This window comes from Canis lupus, chromosome 2 (genome assembly GCF_048164855.1).
Source record: "Canis lupus baileyi chromosome 2, mCanLup2.hap1, whole genome shotgun sequence".
Taxonomy (NCBI): Eukaryota; Metazoa; Chordata; class Mammalia; order Carnivora; family Canidae; genus Canis; species Canis lupus.
In genome coordinates, this window is record NC_132839.1 from 61,533,752 (window position 1) to 61,557,080 (window position 23,329).

Consider the following 23,329-nt stretch of genomic DNA (forward strand, 5'->3'; position numbering starts at 1 on the left):
GCAGGGGGACCCGGGAGCATCCTGACTGTGCAGGGGGACCCGGGGGCATCCTGACTGTGCAGGGGGACCCGGGAGGATCCCGACTGTGCAGGGGGACCCGGGGGCATCCTGACTGTGCAGGGGGACCCGGGAGCATCCTGACTGTGCAGGGGGACCCGGGAGCATCCTGACTGTGCAGGGGGACCCGGGGGCATCCTGACTGTGCAGGGGGACCCGGGAGGATCCCGACTGTGCAGGGGGACCTGGGGGCATCCTGACTGTGCAGGGGGACCCGGGAGCATCCTGACTGTGCAGGGGGACCCGGGAGCATCCTGACTGTGCAGGGGGACCCGGGAGCATCCTGACTGTGCAGGGGGACCCGGGAGGATCCTGACTGTGCAGGGGGACCCGGGGGCATCCTGACTTTCCTGGGGGACCTGGGAGCATCCTGACTGTGCAGGGGGACCCGGGAGCATCCTGACTGTGCAGGGGGACCCGGGAGCATCCTGACTGTGCAGGGGGACCCGGGAGGATCCTGACTGTGCAGGGGGACCCGGGGGCATCCTGACTTTCCTGGGGGACCTGGGAGGATCCTGACTGTGCAGGGGGACCCGGGAGCATCCTGACTGTGCAAGGGACCCGGGGGCATCCTGACTGTGCAGGGGGACCCGGGGGCATCCTGACTGTGCAGGGGGACCCGGGAGCATCCTGACTGTGCAGGGGGACCAGGGGGGATCCTGACTGTGCAGGGGGACCTGGGAGCATCCTGACTGTCACTGCCCAGCTGGACTTGGGCCTGTTTCCTGCTTGGATACCTGGGAAGCGCCTGTGTGATCTCCAGGACCCCTGTTTCTACGTCCTGGGCCCTGGGGACAAGCTGCAGGGGGAGGACCCTCCCTGAGCTGAGGACAGTCCGTTTCTCCTGCGTCCCCCCAGGGTTCCCTGCCTCACCTGCCCACCCTCCTCCGGGTCACGTGCCCGGGGCCCGGGCTGGAGCTCAGAGATGCTCAGTAGAGATCTGAATGGCCAGTGAATGATGGATGTGTGGGGAGAACACAAATAAAGCCTCACGAGGTACATGGCGGCAGCCTGAGGCATCTTTACACCTGTTTCCTCGGTTCCCCTGGCCGTGAGGAGCTGGGAAGGGCCAGGGTGACCCTGCTGGTGTGGACTCACCACAGGGAGGGGTCCTGGCATCACTCAGTTCCAGAGCCCACTGGGCACCCCCTCTGCTGGCCTGCACTTTGGGGTGTCTCGTCAGTCCTGCCAGGCTGTGAGCCACACCCAACCCTCCTCACGAGGCCGAGAGGGCATATGTCACCCTCGGGGAGTGATGGTGCAGACAGACCAGGATCAGCCCTGGCTGTCCCAGACCTGGGGTTCCTCCTGGGCTGCCACCTGCCCTCTGTGGTCAGTAGAGCCGTGGCCCCCAGACAAGTGCACATCCTGGGCCCCAGATCATATAGCAGAGGTGATTTTGCAGATGGAGTTAGGAATCCAGAGAGGGAAAGAGAAGCCTGGGTCAGAATCTTCTGGCTCCAAAGATCAAGGACAAGCCACTGTCTGAGGGCACAGGTGGGCGCCCCTAGGAGCTGGAGACAGGCTCCCCCTATGGAGCCTCCAGGAAGAACTGGCTCTGCTGACACCTTTTTGCCAGTAAGACCTTTCCAGACTCCAGCACAGCTGGACAATACACTCGTGTCATTGTCAGAGGCCACAAGCCTGCGGTTACCTGTTCTAGGACATGGAGAACCTCCTACCCCTCCATCCTCCTCGGGCTTTTGTGACCTGGACAAAGGGGACACAAGGGGTCAGTGGTTTGCAGGGGCATGGATACATCTCTTCCAGAAATATTGGGGGCTTTGTGCTGGCATAGCTACGCGTCACCTGTTTTGACCTTGATCCCACAACCTTTCTCTGTTACAGATGCCACTCCTCCTGCTGGCGGCTCTGGGCCTGCTGCTGGGACCCCTCCTGGCCAGATGGGCACATACCCCACAGGTAGACATCCTTGGGCCCCACATCATGCAGCAGGGTTCAGTCTGGGTAGGACCGTCAACGTGGGATCCCTGGGCATCCCCTCTTCCCTCCAGCCCCAACTGTGCCATGGCCTGCGGGTTTAGGAAAGTCTCGTCCCCAGACTCCCCTCCCAGATGGCTGTGGGGATGGGGAGGCTGGTAGGTGCGGATGGCCCGGTCCTGCCCCCAGGTTCTACTTCGGCCCCGCCAGGGGAGGGCCCAGGATGCTGCATTTCCACGCAGGGCCTGAGGGCAGGAGTGGATGGGCCAGGAGGCTGGCCCAGGTGTGGGGGCAGTGAGACTCTGGGAGGGGCCACAGGTGGGATGTGCAGTGGGGGACACAGAGGGAGGGGCAGGGCCTGGCTTCTGGGGTGGGGGCTCCAAGGACTGGTGGGATTTCTGCAGGGCACAGACGAGGGGAGGAAGAACTGGGCAGTGGAGGGAGATGAGGTGAGAAGGAGCCCCTTATCCCTGAGACCCCACTCCAAGCTCCCGGCTATGGTGACACAAAATCCCCAGCATTGCTGGCAGTTCCCCTTTGCCTCGACACCCGCCCGTCCCCCGACTTGCCTTCCGGGTGGCCGGTGCTGCTGTGGTCACTCACGATGGCCAGGGAGTGTTGAGCAAGCGGCAGATTATTTTGAGTCTGACAATGCCACCCGCCCTCTTACGGGAGTTGGAGGCGTCCCATCCCAGAACCAGTTGTGAAATGTTGGGCATGTTCCCATTAGGCAGGGGGGTGGGCGGGGGGGAGAGACTGAGTCCTGATTCCAGAAGTGTCCATGTTGCCCTCCTCTCCCCTCCCTCTTTCTCTTCTCCTCCTTCTTCATCCCTCCTTCTCTCATTTCCCCTCCACCCCTGGGGAGCAGCACATGCTCTGGGGATCTCAGTAGCACCGTTGGGAGGTCTCTTAGCTGGGTAGGGGTGGGGGTGGGCAGAGAGGCGGTTCAGCTGGGATCTGAACTGTAGGGCCGCCTGTCAGGCAGGCCAGTATTTGGTCTGGGAGCAATTGCTCCAGGTGGAAGGTGTAGTGAGTGCAAAGGCCCTGGGGCAGGGTAGGGGGGGATGCTTTGATGTCCTAGGGCAGCAGGGAGGCCACAGGCCAGAGAAGAGGTGGTGGGAGAACCAGGGCCAGAGGCTCGAGGCTGTGCTGGGGGGAAGGTGGGAAGGGTTTGCATCTTACTCTACCCAAGAAGAAAAAGCCCTGGAGCCATGCTAGCCAATACAGGAGACACACAATTCATGTTTACATTTATCTTTAATAAAATGAAAAATCTGGTTCACACAGTTACACCGGCTGTATTTCGAGAGCTCAAGGGCTCCATGTGGCAGGCGGTGGCTGTTCAGGACAGTGGATGGCACTTACTGAGAGGGTTGAGCGCTGGGGTGTGCGGCAAGCCAGAGCTCATCATAAGGGGACCCTCTGGCTGTCCATGGGCCTGGGGACTGGAGGGAGAGCAGGGTCCAGGGCAGACCTATAGGCCCGGGGTACAGGGAGGGGGACTGTGGTGGGTTTGGCTCAGTTTGGCAGTTCCCTGGTGGACCTGTGTGCTGTGTGGTACAGGGAGGTGTTCTTGGTCTGAGCAGGGTGGGGCCTGGGAGCTCTTTGGAAAATGGGAGAAAGGAAGAGGGGTTAGTTTGGGGGACAGGGTGGTGAGTCCTGGGATGCCTGTGGGTGTCTGCTGTAGCTTGAATGCCCCTGTCTGGTGCTCAGGTGATAGGAGAGGTCGGGACTGGAGGTCAGGGTGATGCTGGTCACCTTGCCAATTGTTTACTCTGTGCTGCCCCTTCCAGACCTGACCTTGCAGCTACTGGCTGTGCGGAGGAAGACTGGGCTGCCGGACCCCAGCTTGCAGCAGACCGTGAGGCGCCGGCTCCGTCTGCTGGAAAATGACAGCCGAGAGGTGGCCCACGCACTGGGGGTGAGCCTGGCTTCTCTGGGGGCCTGGAGAGGTGGCCCATATGCTAGGGGACCCTGGGAGGTGGCCCATGTCCTGGGGGCCAGCCTGGCTTCTCTGGGGGCCATGGGCAGGTACAAGGGTTCCAAGCCCAAGAGCAGGGACAGAGGATAGGGGTGGATCTAGGAGGAGAATGCTTGATGTCCAGACCTTGGAGTCCCTAAGGAGTCAAGGCCACAGGAGGGGAGGACGTCCCTGGAACACACCTCATAGTGGCACTGTACCTTGTCCCTGTCGGTTCTCCTGGATGACTGGGCCACCAATCACACCCTGCAGTTCCCACCACGTGGCCCACTGTACACCCAGTGCCCATTCCGGTCAGCATGCCCCCCACCCTGCCAGAGATTCTTAAAGTCTCTGTCATGGGGAGTGAAAAGGACGGTGTGTGTGGATCTTATTCTTAGCTTTTGATGGAGCCAGACCCCTGTATACCTCTGCACAGTGGACGCTCTGGCAGGATGGTGGCCAAGGAGGGGGCCGGGCCGGGCGACGTCCCTGTGGTGGAGGTCCTGGGCTTAGGGCTGGGCAGTCACCATGTGACCTTGCAGCCAGCCTAGCCTGACCTTGGCCAGAACCCAGCTTCTGAGGCATCAGTCAGGGATGCTTAAACTTGTTACCCTACGGAGCTGAGGTGCAGGTCCAGCAAACAGCATGGGAGTACCAGCCCTGGGTGATGCAAGCAAGGGGCAGGAATCCCAGCTGTGCCATGTGCTGAGGGGCAGGCCTCGAATAAGACACGCAGCCTCCGTTCTCAGGCTCTTCTTCTTTTTCTTTTATTAAAAAGATTTTATTTATTTATTCATGAGCAACACACAGAGAGAGGCAGAGACACAGGCAGAGGGAGATGCAGGCTCCCTGATGCAGGACTCAATCCCAGGACCCTGGGATCATGCCCTGAGCCGAAGGCAGATGCTCAACCAGTGAGCCACGCAGGTGCCCCCATTCTCAGGCTCTTAACTGGAGCCCAGAGAAGCACCCATCCACAGCACACATACATGGTACCTCGGAAGTGCTGGTGTTATTTCCAAGCCTGACCACCACCAAGAGTGTTCATGGATGGGAGTCAGGGGAGAGGGGGTACCAGAGTTAGGGCGGATGCCTGCGTCGTGCTGCCCGAGGGGCTCGGTTGGGGTGCACAGGGCCGAGTGCACGGCCTACAGGGAGGACCTGGTTTGCAGAGGGTGGAGGCTGAGCCTGGGGCGCACAGGGGCTCTGGGAAGGAGCAGGGCTTGGCCCAGGCACGAGGAGCCACGGCTGGCTTGAGAGCCCCCGCCTCGGGCTGTAAAGGACCCAGCTCTGAGCCTCCACCCCTGCCTGGGTCACTTCTGCGAAGTGTTTGTGCTGCGCGGCTCTGTCCCGGTGGCCAGATGCCGAAAGCCCCCCGCCTCCCCCGGGACCGTTTCTTCCCCATAGGAGTTATCGGCCAGGCTGCTGTCTATCCACAGTGACCAGGATCGGATCGTGGTGACCTTTAAGACTTTCGAGGAAATCTGGAAGTTCTCCACCTACCACGCTCTTGGTAAAGTGGTGGCCCTCCCAGAACTGGTTGTGGGGACTCCCCCCAGAGGACACTTGTCACACACTGAGCATTTAATGTCATAAATTGGGCTTCAGAATAGGCTGGTTCACAACTGCCAGTGTGGTGGGACTTGGGAGTTAGCGCTCACCCGCTCTCAGGGAGAAAGGATGGACGGGATGGGTGCAGAGGCGCAGGGTCTGTCCCCAGACACGGGCTGCCTTCCATGTTCCTTCCTGCCCTGCGCCGTGGGAGAAGCTTTGCGAGGCCAGACCTCAAGGGAGGCTGAGTTCACACCAGGCTGTCTGCAGCCCAGCCCAAGAGCTCTCTTTCTAAAGCACCCCAATCTGTTAGGAGGCACATGTGGGGTCCGGCTGCATCCTCTGGGGAACCGTGCTCCACCACCTCGGTCCAAGGGCTGAGAGCATGGAAAATAAGAGCGACAGTGTCTTGGGCACCTGGCACAGGGCCTGTGCCAACCCCCCAGCACACACGCTCCCCTTGAACATTCTCATCCCATCTCACGGATGTGGAGACTGAGGGTCAGACAAGTGGCTTGTCCTTGCCCAAACTCGCCAGGACACAGGGAAGTCCAGGGCGTCTCCCATGGTCACCGCCAGTCCACTCACAGCCCAGATGGTCAGACCTGGCGCCTCTATGGGTTTCAGACGGTCCCCCGAGTCCCCAAGATAGGGCAGGGCTCCCCCAGCTCCAGGGCCGCAAGGCTTCCCTGCCTCCTTTTGGAGCCTGCTGGTGACCCGGCCTGTCTGGTCCCCAGGCTTCACTCATCACTGCCTGGAAAACCTGCTCGTCGACCAGGCCTTCTGGCTGCTTTCGCCCAACGAGGATGAGGAGACGGTCGTCCAAGTCCACGTGGACCAGGAGGCCTTGACGCTGACGCATGAGAGCCTCCTCACCCAGGAGGGTGAGCGCTGCACGGTGACGGTGACGTCGGCCGACCCCATGCTGTGCTGGGGACGCCCTGGGGAGGAGGGCCCGGGAGGCTCTGGCCTGTGCGGGGACATTAATGTGGGCCTCATGCAGGAAGGAGCACATGGGGGGACTCTGGCCGGGAAATGCCTGGGCCCTGTTGCTTAGCTATAAAGACCTGGTCAGGCCCCCAGGAAATAACAGTCAAAGGGGTTCCACAAGCGGCACCCGTACCGCTAGGGTGCGGAGGGGACCTCAGTAATTGGGCACAAGTCAGCCGCAAACAGACCACAAAGCTGCCTGCCTTCCCCTGGTCCCCGAGAAGAAGAGAGGTGGCCAGGCTCCCAGCAGTGGTCCCCTCAGACAGGGAAACTGAGGCTCTGCGCTCACAGAGTGGAGCTGGGACTCCAGGCTGGTGTCAACTATTTCTGTGGATGCAGAGCCTGGGGCTGGGAGACCCTGCAGGGCGGTGGCCTTTACGCATGTCCCCTGGCAGGGAACATGTGGAGCCCGCCTGGCAAAGATCCAGCCACCTGCGGCCAGCCACACTGAAGGATGGTCTCTGTCCCTTTAAAGGTCCTTTCTTTGTCCTGTGTCCTGACCACCATGTGCGACTGACCACCAGCCCCCGGGGTGCAGGGGGCGGCCCCCAGCCCCTCAGGCGAGCCTCAAGGGGTGCCCAGGGAGAGGCAGCCTCCGCAGTGGACTCTTCTGCTCCCAGCCCTGGCACGTCCTCCGAGGAGGTGGCAGCGGTGGCCGCTCCAGAAACGTTGATTCCATTTCATCAGTAGGTACCGACCTTTGTTTCTCTGCTTCCTGTCAGTCTCACGTGTTGTCGGGCCACATGGAGTTCGTCTGCAGGCCAGAGGAGGTGGACAGGGCCCCGCAGAACTGCTTGCATCCCTATCCTGCCGCTTCCAGCCTGTGGCCATGGCAAACCAGGCCAGGCCTGGACCTCAGGGCTGCCACCTGCCTGAGGACACTGACATTCTGTGGCAGGGCCGTCCTGGCAGGAGTGTGCAGCTTGGAGCTCTTGCTTCATGCTCTGGCTTGTTCTGAAATGCTTTTGAGGGCACTAGCTGCATAATGTGTGCCCATAGTAGGGAGGTATGAAGCAGATAAAGCCTGGGGAAGGCAAGAACGGGTGGCATGTAAGCTCCTGCTCGTGTGTCCAATGTGGGGCATTAACTTGGCTTGGAGCCAAAGTTAAGAGAGAGTTAAGTTAAGTTTGGCTTCCTGGCAGCCAAAGCAAAGAGAGAAACTCGATGCCCTGATGTTTAGAATCTGGGAAATAACAGGCAATGGCTCAGCTTGTGTCTTAGGCTAATGGAGGGAGGTGTCCCAGGATGCCAGCCTGAGGCAGGAGGCACCTGGGCTGGGCAGCATGGGGCTCCCTGCTGGCAGTGCCACACACCTGGGCCTGTGTGTGTGTGTGTGTGTGTGTGTGTGTGTGTGTAGTGGGGGCAAGTGCTGGAATTCGCCTGGGTCCCTGGGTTCTGCTGACCTGTCCAGCCTACTCAGTTTCAGCTTGCCACACATCTGAGATCCTCTCTTGTCCCACTGCAGGTGGGCTCTCAGGGTCCCCTGGGACCCCATCGACAACTCCATGAGCCGACCTGTGACATCAGACACCCCATTGATGGGTAAATTCTTCCACTGGCCTTTCTCCCCTGGGGAAGGGGTGGGCAAGGAGGGACAGGTACCAGCATTCAGGAGGCTTCTGCGCTCACCTTGAATCCTCCCCAAGCCAGAGGAGGTAGTGAGAATCCTCTCCAGTTCATGTTGTGACAACCAAAGCTAAGAGGTCCACCGGTTGGTCCAAATTCATTTTACACAGTGAGACCAGGACGGCCCGGGTGCTGGTCCCCGCCTCCAGGGAGCCCGAGCATTGCACTCACAGACCATCCACACGCACGACTTTCTCCCTGGCAGCACATTTGACACGCCGAGGGCCCTCACACAGGTGGCCTCGGCTCCAGCTGCATTTGCCATGTGCACTAATGGAGGCTCCTGAGGCTTAGATCTTAGGTCTTCTCTTGCAAAAACAGCATGGGCCTTCAGTGTGGGCTCCTGGTCCAGTGCTCTCTGCTCTGCCCATGCTGGCTGGTGCAAGGATGGCCTTGTGTACCCATTCAGGGACTATAAGGCCTCATGGGAGAGGCACCTATGTTTACAGAGGCACCTGTCCTGGGTGGACGCTGGCCTGGCCTGGCCTGGCCGGGGTGGGACAGAGGAGAGATCCCTGGCCTTGGAGGCTGACAGCTCTGGGTCTCAGTTTCTCATCCTCAGTATGGAGATAAGGTGCCCCCTCCAGGGATCACTAGATACCCGGCCCCTTGGGTGCAGTGGCCATGCTCCATCGCAACCCCAACCACCTGTTCCTAACCGAGCCCCCCGCCCCGGGTGTGCCCCCAGCACTGACCGTGTGGCCTCCTTCCTACAGCCACAGGCCTGGCCTCGGCAGTGGCGGACTACCAGGGATCTGGGCCTGAAGAAATGACCTTCAGGGGCGGCGATGCCATCGAGATCCTGGGCGCCCAGGTGCCCGGCCTGCCCTGGTGCCTGGGCCGGCACGTGGCCTCGGGCCAGGTCGGGTTTGTGCGGACGAGTCTCATCAGTGTGCAGGGCCAAGCGTCTGAGTGAGTGGCCGAGGCCCTGCCCTCTCCTGACCTGCCCTTCCACCCCTGTGGGAAGTCCTGGTGCCCCCGCCCTGGGCTGACTCCTAGGTGACAATCCTGGACCTGGGCCTGGGCCTCCCGCCCTCGCCAGCGTCCAGGCATCATTCGTTCCCTGGTCCCCGGGCTGGCGTCCTTCCCGTCCGGCATGCCCTGTCCTTCACCAGGGCAGGGGCTGTTCTCTGAAATCCAGCGTTGTCCTGCGGATGCTATGACAAAGCACCACACTGGGGGCCAAGAACAGCGGACGGCAATTCTGTCCCAGTTCTAGGGGACACAAGTCCAAAATCAAGGTGTCCCGGAGGTGCCAGGGGAGGATTGCTTCCACATTCTTCCAGTTCCTGCTGGCTGCAGCGAGCCTGGCTTGCGTCACCCCAGTCTCTGCCTCCATCTTCACCTGCACCCCAGCCCTGCCCCCACGCGTCTGTGTGTCCCTCTTCCTTTTTTTTTTTTTTAAAGATTCTATTTATTTATTCATGAGAGACACACAGAGAGAGGCAGAGACACAGGCAGAGGGAGAAGCAGGCTCCCTGCAGGGAGCCCGATGTGGGACTCGATCCCTGGTCTCTAGAATCACGCCCTGGGCTGAAGGCAGCGCTAAACCGCTGAGCCACCCGGGCGTCCCTGTGTTTCCCTCTTCCTAGAAGGACATTGGTCATGGATCAGGGTCCCCCCACTCCAGTGTGACCTCATCCTAACTGATTACATCTGCAAAGCCCCTTTACCAAGTAAGGTCACCTTCTGAGGTTCTAGGTGGAGATAAATGAATTTTGAGGGACAGTTCACCCCTGTGCACCACATTGCTCCTTTTCATAAAGCCCTTCGACGACTCTGGGCCTGGCCTTCGCCCTCACCCCACCCCCTGTGACCCAGACCCTGGTGACCACCAATGTCAAAGGCTGCCCCCTGCCATCAGAGCAGGTGTGTTCGCCTCCTCAAGAACAACTCTGTGTGGACACGTGCGCCCCTACATGGGACATCCCCTCCATCCCGGCCTGCCCGTTTTCCTGGGGAGTCTCGCTGGCCCCCAAGTCCCATGTCCAACAGCTCATCCCTGGGGATGCGCTTCTCCCCCTACAGGACCCCCACAGCCTGCTGGTGACATGCCTGCCCTGTCTGGGGGATTCTGAGCGTCCCCGCTGTGTGGCCGTGGGCAGCAGCAGGAGCGTCCCGGGTGAGCGGTCAGCGCGCACAGCTAGGCCATCGGTTGGCGGCCGTTCTGCTCCCTGAGCTTGAGCTTCCATCAGAAAGACCTCAGGCAGGGAGCCCGCGGGAGGTGGGTGTGCGGAAGGCCTTTACTGAGTCTGCCCGGGGCCCCCGGGCCTGGCCTCCCACACACGTCTGCGGGGGACCCTCTGGCCCTGACATCCCGGGTCATTCAGGGACCGGCCCCTCCCAGATGGAACCTCAAAGGCCACTTTGGCTTCACAAATTCAAAGTGTCTGCTGCACCTGCTGGTCAAGAGGGAGCTGGAAGCTGGCCGGCCCGGAGCCGAGAGCCGCCGCTAGACCAGCGTCTCCCGAAGTGGGTTCCCCGCAGCTTTCCGTCACAGACCCGGTGGAGCTCACGCGAGGTGGGGACGCCCTCCACGTGCCTGGCTGGCGGTCCGCAGCGATGCCCAGCACCGGGAAGGCAACGCGAAGTCTGACCTGCTTTCCCTGTCGGAACGCGTTGCCCACACTGACTTCACCGTCAGGACCCTCTCTCTCAGCCCCAGCGGCGGCGTTCCGTGGAACCCTGTCTGGGGAACCCTCCATCTAGAGTCCCATCACGTATGCAGGGGAGACCACGGCTTCTGCGTGGACATCTGGGGTCCGTGTGACTTACGCCTGCCCTGACCTCGCCCAGGGTCTGAGCTGGGATGGCTGCTGGGTGCGCTCGTCCGTCTGCTCCCTGACGCTAGGGTGACGGGGCTGCAGCAGAAGCTCCTCGTTTGCTCAGCACGTGTTGACTGAACATCGGTCTATGCCAGACCCTGCGCTTTCATCCTTCGTGTGATGAACCTGGTGGCCAGGCCTTTTCCCCTCTTACTTTGACATGATTTCAGACTTAGGGAAAAGTTGCAAGGAGAGCACAGGATTCCCATCATCTCCCCTCATCCTGATCGCCCAGATGTGAGCGTGTTGTGATGCTTGTTTCCTGCTTTGCCCTCGTGTTTGAACCCTGTGGCGAGTTGGCTACAAGCGCGTGGCCCCACTCCCGGCGAGCTGGGCAGCGCGTTCCCTGAAGCCAGGACGTCCACCTGCATCCCCATGGCACAGCTGCCACAATCGGGAGACAACCTGGTGCAAAGTCGCTCTCTGCGGACCACACGCAGGTCTCGCGAGGATCCCAGTCATGCCCTCGAAACCCAGAGAAAGTTCCAGACCCCGTGGCGCCAGCCTCGCCTTCTTAATCCGAAACAGTTCCTTCATCTCCTTGTCCTTCAGGACGTCTCTGAAGAATACAGGCCTGTTATTCTGCTGAATGTTCCAGATTCTGCCCCAAGATTTTCTTTAACTTCTCAAAATAGCTCCTAGTTTCAAAGCACTTTCCAAAGTTTCATATTATGCTGCCAGTTTAGTCGTACAAGCACAAATCGCCTGTGCCTTCTCTCTCTGCTCTCCATCCTGGTTTTCATCTCCCTGACTTGGCGCAGACATGTGCCCTGTGTTTGCGTGGGGCACTGTGGGGAGCACCCGCAGAGGCTGTAGGCAGAGCCGTGGGAGCACAGGATGCGAAGGGACTGAACCTGCTTGCAGCTGTCAGCCCCCTCCTCACAGGGGAGGGAACTATGAAGTGGGGCTTTGTAGGCTGCCTAGGAGCTCACCTTCCCCAGGTTACCATGACCCACGGGGTCTGTAGCAGCCTCTCCTGCTCCTGGCACCTGTCTCGGCTGGTGAGGCACCATCCAGGAGGGCAGGATCTATTTTGTTTTTGTCCCAGTGGTGAAGACATAGCAGGTGTGAGGGGTCTGTCTGTCAAATGAGTGGAAATGGGTCTTGCTTAGGAGATGTACTATCTTAAATAAAGCACCTTTTTTTTTCCAGGCTGGAAAATGTGATTTTTCTCAATGAGGAAGAAAGGTCATTCTTCAGCAATGAAGGGCACTTTTCAGAGGAGGACGCCAGGCAGCTACTGAGGAGGGCGTCTGGCGCCGACGTGTGCACCGTGTACAGCTTGGGTAGGTGTGCGGGTGCTGGTGGTGGGGCGCTGCTCCCCTCGTGCCTCCCACTGGCTTCGGGGACATCACGGGACCTAAAACTGGTCACCCCCTCCAGCCCGGTGCTCAGGACGGTTTTTGTGGGCAGATTCCCAGAGGGACAGGGGAGGGTCTGGAGCTTTCCTACAGGGTTGCACCAGCTGGTGACCGCCAGCCCCAGGAGGCACTGAGCTCCTGCTCAACAGCATCGGCCTGGACAGGCTACTGTCCCCTCGGTGGGCCGTGATTGTTCTGGCTTCCGTGCACTGCTCAAGACACCCCTGCCCTCTGACATTTCCTCTCCTGAAAGCCCGACTTCCTCCATCAGGAAGTGAAGGAATGCAAACCCCTGGGCACTTAAAAGTGACCAGACATATGCTGTTGCTGCCCCCAGGACTTGTAGGGGTAGCAGACAGGCCAGGTGCAGAGAGGGGGATGGAAAGAGAGGCAGGGAGGTGCCCACAGTCCCCTGAGGTTCCCGCTGCCCACCTGCCGCTTCGCCGAGAGTCCGTGAGAGAGTGACCATCCTGCTGTCACAAGATGAGGGGCCTGGACCCGTGTGGCTGTGGTCTGGCCGGGTTGCCTGAGTGCTGGGGGGCCGGGGCTGGACCCCAGGGCTGCCACCTCCTACAGACAATGCTGCTCCCTTTCACCACACCGCCCTGTGCTCAGGGAAGGCAGCGCCACGCGCAGAGGCGGGACACGTGTCAGCCACAGCTGAGGGAGTGGGGCCCCAACAAATTTGCCGGTCGACTGTCACGGGCAGGACAGGAAAGCCGGGTTCCTTCATCCCAGAGATGCAGGGGAATGCACGTGTGGACACACACACACTTACATGTAGTGCAATACGTACATGTGCACGCACACACATGCACACACACCTACACGTCACGCAGACACACGCATGCACACATGCACATCCACACTTGCTGCTCGCACCTGCGCTTACCGATGAGCATGCCAGGAACAGCTTCTCCAACAACGGAGTTCAAGTTTCTAGGTTCCCACACATTGGTCTCTCTTCCTAAAACAGGCAAACTTGGATCTCAGCTTTGCAAGTCGGGCTTAAACCAGCCCGGCATACGCTCTTGTCTTCATTAGGAAGGCTGTGGGCACCCCTCAGCCGGGGGACGTTCTGGGGTCCCCTCCCCCGGGGGCCGCTAGCTTCCCGCGAGCCTGCACAGTTGTCCTAGCTGACTTCAGACGACCTTTCCCAGCCAGCTGCTCATGTCAGCCCATTTTCGGGAGGCAGAAACCAAGGCTTAGGGAAAGCCCCGTCACGAGGAGGGTGGGGTGCAGGTGGAGCTGCCGCCCTGATCTCCGGGACAGTGGGTGAGACTGCGAGCTGCCCAGGGTAGGGAGTGCACCCCTGTCCCCAGAGCGGTGGCAGCAGAAGCCCACGGCCTCTGGGGGGTGGCGCCAGGACAGAGCCTGTGGACAGGGGATCCTCAGCCCCCTCACCGGGGGATCCTCAGCCCCACAGTCCCTCAGGCTGCTCCAGCCCATACCCCCTCCTGACATGGCCCCTCCCAGAGGTGCTGGCCCAAGAGTGATGCTTTTTTTCTCCCCATTTCAGACAGATTAGAAGAAGCTGAGTGTGAACAGCCAGAACCAGGTAGGCTCCTCTCAAAGGATCCTCTCCTATGGGATCCAGGCTGGGGCTGGGGTGATGCCAGGCTGCACAGCATGGATGGGGGGCGGGGTGGGGACCTCATGCCTCCCTGGGGGAAGGCAGGTGGGCAGGGCATCAGCCCTGATGGGGAGCTGGATGAGGTGAAGGTAAGCTCCCCCTGCTGCCATGGTGGGTCCCCCATGAACACGCCAGGCCTCCCGCAGAGCAGGGTGTCCCCTCCATAGTCTGAGCCATGCCTGGCCTCCACTCTGTCCCCAGCAGAGAGGGGCGTCCCCTCCATAGTCTGAGCCATGCCTGGCCCCCTGCTCTGTCTCTAGCAGAAAGGGGCGTCCCCTCCATAGTCTGAGCCATGCCTGGCCCCCTGCTCTGTCTCCAGCAGAAAGGGGCCTCCCCTCCATAGTCTGAGCCATGCCTGGCCTCTGCTCTGTCCCCAGCAGAAAGGGGCCTCCCCTCCATAGTCTGAGCCATGCCTGGCCATGGGTTCCTTTCTTGAAACCTAGACCAGCTGAAATTCTCTGCTTTGAGAGGGTGAAGGGGGTGCAGGGCCTGGATTTGGAGCTTTGTGCTGGAGCAGCCCCTTTGGGATCTGTCTCTTCTTCCCGGGTGAGCTGGTTAAGGGATCTCCCTCCTCCCTCCACACCTCCATCTCGTCCCCCCACAGAGGATCTGCACTGGGGAGATCCTGGGCACTTGAACGCCTGAGGACCCTTTAGGGTTTCCCGGGCATGGAGTCCACCTGGATGCAAACAGGGAAGGGCCACCTGGGGTTCTGGACAAGGAAGGCTCCAGATATCCCAGGGCTGCTGTGGGGCCTCCCCTCACCCCTGCGCTCTGCTGCATGGGGAGCAGCAGGACTTGCCAGCATCAGAGGGGGTGGGCGGCCGATTCACACCCCCAATGAGGTCGTCAGGTCAGACATTTGCCCCTGAACCGCACTGAATTCTCATTTATTCCTGGACTTCACAGACTAACAAAGAGAGTTCGTTTTGAACATATTTTGTGCGAGTGAACTCGAAACAGATGAACCTTTAGATCCTGGTTCTTTCCATGCAGACAAATTCCCCTTTAAGCTCCCGTTTTCCCAACAGGAAGCATAGCCGCATGCTCCTGGGCGCTGGCTGTGCCTTCGAGGGCCGAGCAAAGCCAGCAGTCCAGCGAGCGAGCTCCCTTGGGCAGCGGGGTTCCCAGATTCCCCAGCACCTTTAGCTGTGGGCCTCAGATTCCCAAACCAGCCAGGACGAAGGTGGAGACCCGGGGGTCTGGGAGCCATTCCTCATCTTTCCTGCCAGACATAGCCCCGGGCTGGACAGAGGGACACAGACTTCACTGTCCTCAGTTCTGTGGGTGGCTTTTGAGCATGTGCCGACCCATAGCTCTGATCGGCTTGTGAGGATTTCATGGGAGTGGGGGGGGGCTGTACCTGACAGGAGACCCCCCAAGGGCTGAGGAAATCCCACGGAGGCAGCGGTACCGGGAATGTGGACATGTCTGTCCATTAAGTGGCTTTAACTCTTTCTGGAGAGAATTTTTTTTAAGATTATTTATTTATTTTAAAATTTATTTATTTATTTATTTATTTATTTATTTATTATGATAGTCACAGAGAGAGAGAGAGAGGCAGAGACACAGGCAGAGGGAGAAGCAGGCTCCATGCACCGGGAGCCCAATGTGGGATTTGATCCCGGGTCTCCAGGATCACGCCCTGGGTCAAAGGCAGGCGCCAAACCGCTGCGCCACCCAGGGATCCCAAGATTATTTATTTAATGGCATCACAACCTGAGCCTAAGGCAGATGCTCACCCACTGAGACACCCAGACACCCCGGAGGGAAAAGGACTTTAAATGATCGCTGAGCAGTGCTTTTAAACAGGAAGCATAGGAGGGCATTCCTGGGTAAAAATCTTGGCCAAAGTGATTCCTAGTCTCGTAACCATGACTGAGTTCCCACTGAGTGCTGGGTGCTGGGTGCTGGGCTCCGCGTTTCATGTCAGTTTTGATGCTCAGGTAGGGGAGGCTCAGGCAGGACCTGACAGGGACGTCCTTACCCCAGCCTGGACCCAGATCAGGTGCTCATCTATCTTGGGGGTTTTGGTGACTTGCAGCAATGCCTCTGCCTTCCCTGACCCCAGAGCCGCGTGAGACCCTACAGAAGGTGAAGAATGTTCTAGAACAATGCAAGTCCTGCCAGGACTGCCCGGAAGAGCCAGCATCCTGGGGTCTGTGCTCGGCGTCCAGTGGTGCAAGCTCACCGGACAGTGAGGAGCCCTCCTTCTGCTTGGACTCAGAGGCCGACTGGACCCACCCGGAGGCCCTGGGCTCACTGCTGCTGTTCCTGGATGCACCTGAGTACAAGGCCTGCTTCCGTGGCCTGTATGACCTCTCCCTGCCGGGGCTGAGCACGCTGTTTTGTGGCTTCACCGACGAGGAGGAGCTAGCCGGGCACCTGGCCCAGGCCCGAGGGGCAGCCAAGAAGGCCGGCTTCCCCATGGCCCTCGCCAGGCTCTGCTTCCTCCTGGGGCGGCTGTGCGTGCGCAGGCTCAAGCTGTCCCAGGCCCGGGTGTACTTCGAGGAGGCCCTGGGGGCCCTGGGGGGCCACTTTGGCGACCTCTTCCTGGCGGTGGCTGTGTACGCCAACCTGGCCACCGTTCACCTGAAGCAGAAGAACAGGGACAGGTGTGTGCAGGTGGTGCCCAAAGCCTCGGCCCTGCTGCTGGGGACGCCCAGCCACGTCTGCAGCACCGAGGCCGAGTCGGAGCTCCTGAAGCATGCCCTGCGGCAGGCCATCGCCTGCCGGAGCCCCCAGGCCGAGGCCCGGGCCTGCTTCCTGCTGGCCAGGCACCACACTCGCCTCAAGCAGCCCGAGGAGGCCCTGCCCTTCCTGGAGAGGCTGCTGCTTCTGCACGGGGCCTGGGGCTCCCCAGAGGCCTCGTGGCCCATGGACGGCTACCTGCTCCTGGCGGACATCTACAGCCGGCAGTGCCTGCCGCACCTGGCGCTGAGCTGCGTCCGGGCGGCCTCGCTGCGGGCCCGGGGCTCGCCGGGCAGCGCGCTCCGAAGCGCGGACCTGGTCCTCCGGAACTGCCCGCGGCTGCACCACCCGCCCGCCCAGACGGCGCACCACCTCCGGCGGGCGCTGGCCTCCCTGGCCTCGGGCCCGGGGCGGGCGCTGCGCGGCCCCCTCTGTGCCAGCCTGGCCCGGCTGCACAGCCGCCACGGGCAGCAGGACAGGGCCATCTCCTTCATGGCGCAGGCGGCGGAGGCGGCCGCGGGCACCGGCCGCCGCCTGGCAGTAGACTACGTGGTGGCGCTCGCCTGGCTCTACGTGCTTCACGGCCGGAGCCCGCTGGCCCTGGACATCCTCGAGTCTGTCCTGGACGTGGCCGTGGCCAGCGAGGACCAGGAGGGCGTCATCGCCAACGTGGCAGCGATCGCCCTCAAGAGGACGGGCCGGACCCGGCAGGCGGCCGAGGGCTACTACCGCGCCCTGCGTGTCGCCAGGAGCCGGGGCCACCTGAGGAACCAAGCGGTGGTGCTGGCCAATTTCGGGGCGCTGTGCCTGCAGGCGGGGGCCGGGGGCCTGGCCCAGCACTACCACCTGGAGGCCGTGAAGCTCTTCTCGCGGCTGCCCAGCGGCGACTGCGGCCAGGACTTCACGTGGGTGCTCCTGCGGCTCGGCCACCTGCTCACCCGCAGGGCCCTCGCCCGGCAGGGCAAGTGCTACTACGAGTGGGCCTTTCTGGTCGCCGTGGAGACGGACCACTTGGAGGGTAAGTGCCAGCCCTGCCCTTCGCGGCCCCACTCTCCCCCGGGCCCTGGGTCGGGCGCGCTGGCTTCCTGGAGGGAAATGTTTTCCTCTCACTTCTGTCCAGAGCACACCCGGGGGTTGCCGCTTCGAGGCAAGCGGTTGTTCTTCCACCAGTGAGAGTGTTGACTATTTGCAGGTGCCCTGGAGGCTGGCTGGGGGGCGGCTCTCGCGGCAGTATGCCAGGCTCTGTGCGGGGGTGGCCAAGAGCGGGGCACAGACGCCCGGGTCACAAGAGCCACGACATGGGGTGCTCATCACGATGATGGGGGGCTCCTGGCCCCGGCTCATAGGGTGGAGAGGGTCTAGCCCAAGCATGGGATGGAGGGTAGGCAGAAGGTGCCACCTGTGCCAAGGCCCCGGGGTGAGCAGGCTGGGCCATGCAGGGGATGGGTGTGTTGGGGGGTGGGGGGTGAGAACCTTGGCTGGGGGGCTAGGGCAGAGGCCGGGGAACCCAGGCTGTGGTTTGACATTGTTCCCGAGAGCACTAGGGAGCCACTGAGGGATATAGGATATAGGACACTCACCAGGCCTGGAAGGGGGCCGTCTGGACCTCTGGGAGGAGCCCAGAGCTGGGTGCCCGGATGCGCCCTGCAGCCTCGGGCAGGTCCTGGCTGCGCTCAGAGGTTCTGCCCCTGTGCTGAGCCTGCAGGAGAACGACAGCCGCCGTCGTCTCTGAGCTGGTTTGGGTAGCTTGTCTCCCGAGGCTCGAGGCTCCACCTCTGTCAGCCCAAATCCCTCATCCTCTTCTGTGATCCTTTCATTTCCGTAAGACTCATGCCGATGGCCTCTCTTCCGCTGCCCATTCCAACACTTGACACCTTTTCTTCTGGTCTGGCTAAAGATGAGTCCACTTTGTTCATCTTCCCAAAGACTCGTCATCGGCTTTCATGAATTTTCTCTCTTCTCAACATTACTATTTTATCTTGGCTCTTGAACCTTTGCTGTTCCTTCCTTTTGCTTGCTCTGGGTCTAGTTACCTGCTCTTTTCCTCCTGCCTTAGGGGGGGAAGTTTAAATGTTTTTTTCTGAAATGTTTCTTTGTTAATGTAGGCGTCCCTCTAAACACTGCTGTCCTGCGTCCCGTGGGGCTGGGTACGTTGCACTTGTATCTCCACTCATTTCAAAATATGTCCTCGTTCCCGTTGTGATGTCTCCCACAAGCCGCTGGCTGTTTAGGAGCACACTCTTTGCGCCCACATATTCCGGGATTTCCTGAATTTCCTTCCTCCTGACTTCTGGTCGTGTTTCATTTGTCTCTGGAGGACACGCTCTGTAAGACGTCAGGCCCTTCACAATTACTGGGAGTTGCTCTGTGATTCGACGTGTGGTCCCTCTCAGGAAACATGACTGAGAGGTCTCGTGGGTCGCGGGCTTGTTCCAATCATCTGTGTCCTTGCTGATGTCCGGGTCAGCTGAGTGGGGAAAGAGCTCGACCGATCTCAGTCCCCAGGTTCAGGCGAGGCAACTATTTGCGGTTTGGAGCCTGGCCTCGTGAAGGAGCTGGAAGCCAGTTTGAATCCCAGCCCCACTGTGCGCTGAGTGCTCCAGACCCAGGACTCTGTTCGGGACTCCGCGTGCGTGCCTGCAGCATGGGGAAGCCGGTGCTCCCGCCTGGTCGGCGTGGTAGGAAGGCAGCGCGGCATGGTGGGAGAGGCCGGCCAGGACGCCCCCAGGCCTGGGAATTGTGGAAGAGGTCAGCACCGTATCTGTGACCTGCCCTACCTGGGCTCATCACCATGTGCTCATCGGCTATGCAGCCTTGAGCAGGTGGCCTAGCCTGTCTGGGCTCAGTTTCCACACCTGCGATGCCCCAGGGGCTGGCACACAGCAGGGGCCTTTGGACCTTGCAAATGTCCCTGCGGTGCATGACGGTGATGCCCTCCTTTTGTCTCCCCCGCCCAGGCCAGCTGCGTGCCGTCCAGTGTCTCTGTCACTTCTATAGCACCGTCATGCCCAGCGAGGCCCAGTGCGTCGTCTACCACGAGTTCCAGCTCTCGCTGGCCCGCAGGGTGGCCGACAAGGTGCTGGAGGGTCAGCTCCTGGAGACCATCAGCCAGCTCTACCTGTCCCTGGGCACCGAGCGGTGAGGATGCCGGCCTTGATCCTGGGGCAGCCTCTCTGCAGGGACAGTTTCATTCCTAGTGTCAGACAGGCTCTGAGCCTGCAGGCCTGGGGAGCATCCCGACCTGTACTTGGGGCATGTGGGTCCCAGGACAGCTGTCCTCTGCCCACACACCTCACAGCCTTCCAGCGGAGGCAGAGTGTGCATTTCTGGGTCACTCTTCAGTTCATGGTAACTTTTGGAAACTGACCTCTGCGTTCCTCGAGTCTCCTTCAGCCAGCCCAGCTCTGGGCCCAGCAGCATGTCCCTGACTGTCCCCTCAGATGTAAGGACTAGAGGATTCTTGTCCATAGAGTGATAGCTGGCTGTCCCACCTGCTTCCCGTGGGCAGAGTTTCGGGGTCGCCTGTCCTATGTAATGCCTACCCTGTGCATCCCAATCAGGTTGGTAAGGAACAGCCTGGGAAGATCACTGAGGACACCCTCTCCAGCGGGAGACTCTCTGAGAGGCAGGGAGGGAGCCACAGGCCAGCCTCAGCCTCCCCTCCACACTCCAGGGCCTCAGTTTCACCGCAGGACTAATGGACAGTGACCTTGACAAATGCTTCTCAAAGTGGGGTCCCCAGAGCTGCAGCATCCACATCACCTGGGAGCCTACTGGGAAGGCACATTCCCGGGTCCCACCCCAGACCTGCCAAGTCCCAAACTCTGGGAGCACGGCCCTACAACCCGAGTTTGAGAACCCCTGACGCAGGTTATCTCTACATTTCTGCCCAGTGCAGATGCTCCCTGCTGCGGCCAGAGGTCACATGTCCGTGTCTGGGGAGGCGGGGTAGAGACAGAGGGGCCTGCTCCCCCTCTCCGCTCCCTCCCAAGAGCCTCCTTGACTTTTTCCAGCTGAGCAGACGTAACCAGACGGGCACTGGGAAGAGCCCAGTCTGCCCCCACGCGGGCAGCTGGCCTGGGAGCACCTGCTCTGACCAGCTGGCTCTAATTCCAGGGCCTACAGGTCCGCGCTGGACTACACCAAGCGCAGTCTGGGGATATTCATCGACCTCCAGAAGAAGGATAAGGAGGCACATGCCTGGCTGCAGGCAGGGAAAATCTACTACATCCTGCAGCAGAACGAGCTGGTGGATCTGTACATACAGGTGCAAGGGCGTGGAGCGCGTGCACCACACTCGCTGCCCCGCTCACTCTCTCCTTCGTCCCCAGAGCACGGCGGGCACCTGCTACGTGCTGGCTGCCTACGCCACCCCCACCCCTGGACTCCCACTTCCAGCATCTTACACAATGACCCGAGCAAGCCCCCGGGGGCCAGAGGCGGGTGCCCCTCACTGCGCCCACCTGGGCTGGTACACAGCAAGTGCTCAGTAAACATGCAAATGATGCGTTCGCTCTATTAACACACGGGAGAACTTGCTTCCGCGGCATGTGGCGTGTCTCCTTAAAAATGCATTAATCACAAGCTCCATTTCCAGTTGCATTCCCAAACATGACGTGATTTGAAGTAAATTGAGAAGCTCATGAGGGTTATGTTTTCATTTTTGAGTACCTGCTGTGTACTTCCCTGGGCCGGGGGCTGAGGATCCCGGTTCGGGAGCTTATGGCTGAGAAGGGGAGCAGACACGTCAGTAAACAGTTTTCCCACGGGGCTGCCTTGGGGCTGTAGGCAGGGACATGGTGGAGGAAGGAGCCAGGAGGGTGAGCTCCAGTTGGTCCGGGGAGGCTGGATTGAGCAGCAGGCGGGTGGGGCCCACCTTCAAGGAGGGCTCTGGACAGTAGGATTCTCAGGGGCAGAGGCCAGATGTGCATGTGTGGCCGGTTCTGGATTGCCCGTGGGGGCTGGTCTACTCTTGTCCATTCATTTGCTGTTCGTTGAGCACCTAGTATGCACCAGGCACCTTGCTGGGCTCTGGATATGGCAGAGAAGAAACAGCCTTAGCCACCTGGTGGGAGGGACAGGCAGGTGTGTGCTGTCAGGTGTTGCCAGGGGCCACGGAGGAAGATAGTAGAGGGGAAGCCAGATAGTAGAGCCCCGCCAGGGTCTGGGACTGGTTGCAGGGATTCAGGGGCCCCCACCTCTGAGCTACGTCCCAAACTCCTCACCAGCCCACACTTGCCAGCTCCCAGGGCCCTGGCCAGACAGAGTTCCCCATGGCACATAGCAGGAACCGCCGTCCCCCCTGAAGGACGAAGGTGTGGGCGAGGGGAAAGGCAGCCGCACTCCTGTTGCACATCCTCAGGGCCGCCTCGAGGGTCTAGGGGCAGCTGGGGATGCTGAGAGTCTCCGCCGGAGCGCTGTGGGCCTCATGAGAGTTTCTGCGGGCCCACAGGTGGCACAGAATGCAGCCCTATACACGGGGGACCCCAACCTGGGACTGGAGCTGTTCGAGGCGGCCGGGGACATCTTCTTCAACGGGACCTGGGAGCGAGAGAAAGCTGTGTCCTTCTACCGGGTGAGCTGGCTGATGAGGGCGGGCCTGCTGCCTAGAGGGAGGGCCGCCCCATGCACTCACTTGCTTCATTCCTGGGTGGCTTCACCCAGGATGATCCTGACCCCCAGCCCCAACCTGGGAGGGACCATTGGAGGGATAGAGGCCACTCTGGGCTTACAGGACCTCAAACTCCTGGGAGGCCAGTCCTACTCCATCTGGCAGATAGGAAACTGAGGCCCAGAGACGCATAGGGGCACAGCACAGGATACACAGCCCGACCATGGGGGGACCAGCACCAGGGCCAGGACTGCATGCATCTCCAAGTAGAGCAGCTGCTCCCTGCCCGGCCAGCCCACAGCCTGCAGCCCAGCCCTGGGGACAGAGAAACACCCACTTTTAGAGCAGGAGGGTGTTGGGTCCTACTTGTCAGGCTCTCATCAGCCGGGGGTTGGGGGCACTGGTCTGAGGTTACTGAGATGGGCTGCAGGTCATACCCCAGCTTGCTCATGGCCCAGCGGCCCTGTGGGTGTCAGAGCCTCTCCAAGCTGACTTTCCTCCTGGGGGACAGAGCTGAACAGAGACACCACGGGATAACGGGGTACATTTGGGGCTTTGAGGGATACCAGGCCTGACCTGCCTGCTTGTGTGGCAGGATCGGGCACTGCCCCTGGCTGTGACCACAGGGAACCAAGAGGCAGAGCTGCGGCTGTGCAACAAACTGGTGGCGCTGCTGGCTGAACTGGAGTCGCCCCAAGAGGGCCTGGAGTTTGCCCACATGGCCCTGGCGCTCAGCATCACCCTGGGTGAGCCCTGCACCCCGGCCCCCCAGGGCCTCCACCTCTGACACCTGCAGGGTCGGCGCAGAAGACAAAAGACAGGGGGGGCCCAGGGCACCTGCGGGGCTGCAGGTCACCCTCTCCTCTGCAGGTCCCAAATCTGCCCCTGGATGGTGCGGGGCCTGTCGGAAGTGTCCCACTCACTGGGACACTCCTCATCAGGAGGGCTGGGCTCTCCTCATCAGTTCTGTGGCTTCCTCTGCCTCTTTCCCTGCTGACCACGAGGGCCAGCCAGTGTGCCCTGTGTTCTAGACACCTCAGGCTTCTCTCTGGCCCTTGCACACATGCCGAGCTGGGTCAG

At 60.8% G+C, this 23,329-nt stretch overlaps 1 protein-coding gene across 8 annotated transcripts in view; it reads left to right on the forward strand.

Moving 5' to 3' along the window:
• The window catches only part of SH3TC1 (SH3 domain and tetratricopeptide repeats 1), a 48,725-nt gene that overhangs the window by 20,653 nt on the left and 4,743 nt on the right, over positions 1-23,329 (forward strand). For 6 of the 8 annotated variants that reach the window (XM_072803361.1, XM_072803380.1, XM_072803340.1 and 3 more), the window contains 14 exons: positions 1,906-1,980; positions 3,792-3,919; positions 5,369-5,474; positions 6,250-6,396; positions 6,978-7,188; positions 7,968-8,044; positions 8,845-9,040; positions 12,106-12,239; positions 13,834-13,872; positions 15,992-17,656; positions 19,596-19,776; positions 20,755-20,905; positions 22,091-22,213; positions 22,845-22,995. In XM_072803361.1, coding sequence (XP_072659462.1) covers positions 1,906-1,980; positions 3,792-3,919; positions 5,369-5,474; positions 6,250-6,396; positions 6,978-7,188; positions 7,968-8,044; positions 8,845-9,040; positions 12,106-12,239; positions 13,834-13,872; positions 15,992-17,656; positions 19,596-19,776; positions 20,755-20,905; positions 22,091-22,213; positions 22,845-22,995 — 3,384 coding nt within the window. Of the gene's footprint in view, positions 1-1,905; positions 1,981-3,791; positions 3,920-5,368; positions 5,475-6,249; positions 6,397-6,977; positions 7,189-7,967; positions 8,045-8,844; positions 9,041-12,105; positions 12,240-13,833; positions 13,873-15,991; positions 17,657-19,136; positions 19,387-19,595; positions 19,777-20,754; positions 20,906-22,090; positions 22,214-22,844; positions 22,996-23,329 lie in introns of those variants that run through there. The other 2 variants (XM_072803370.1, XM_072803386.1) reach the window with 2 other exon arrangements.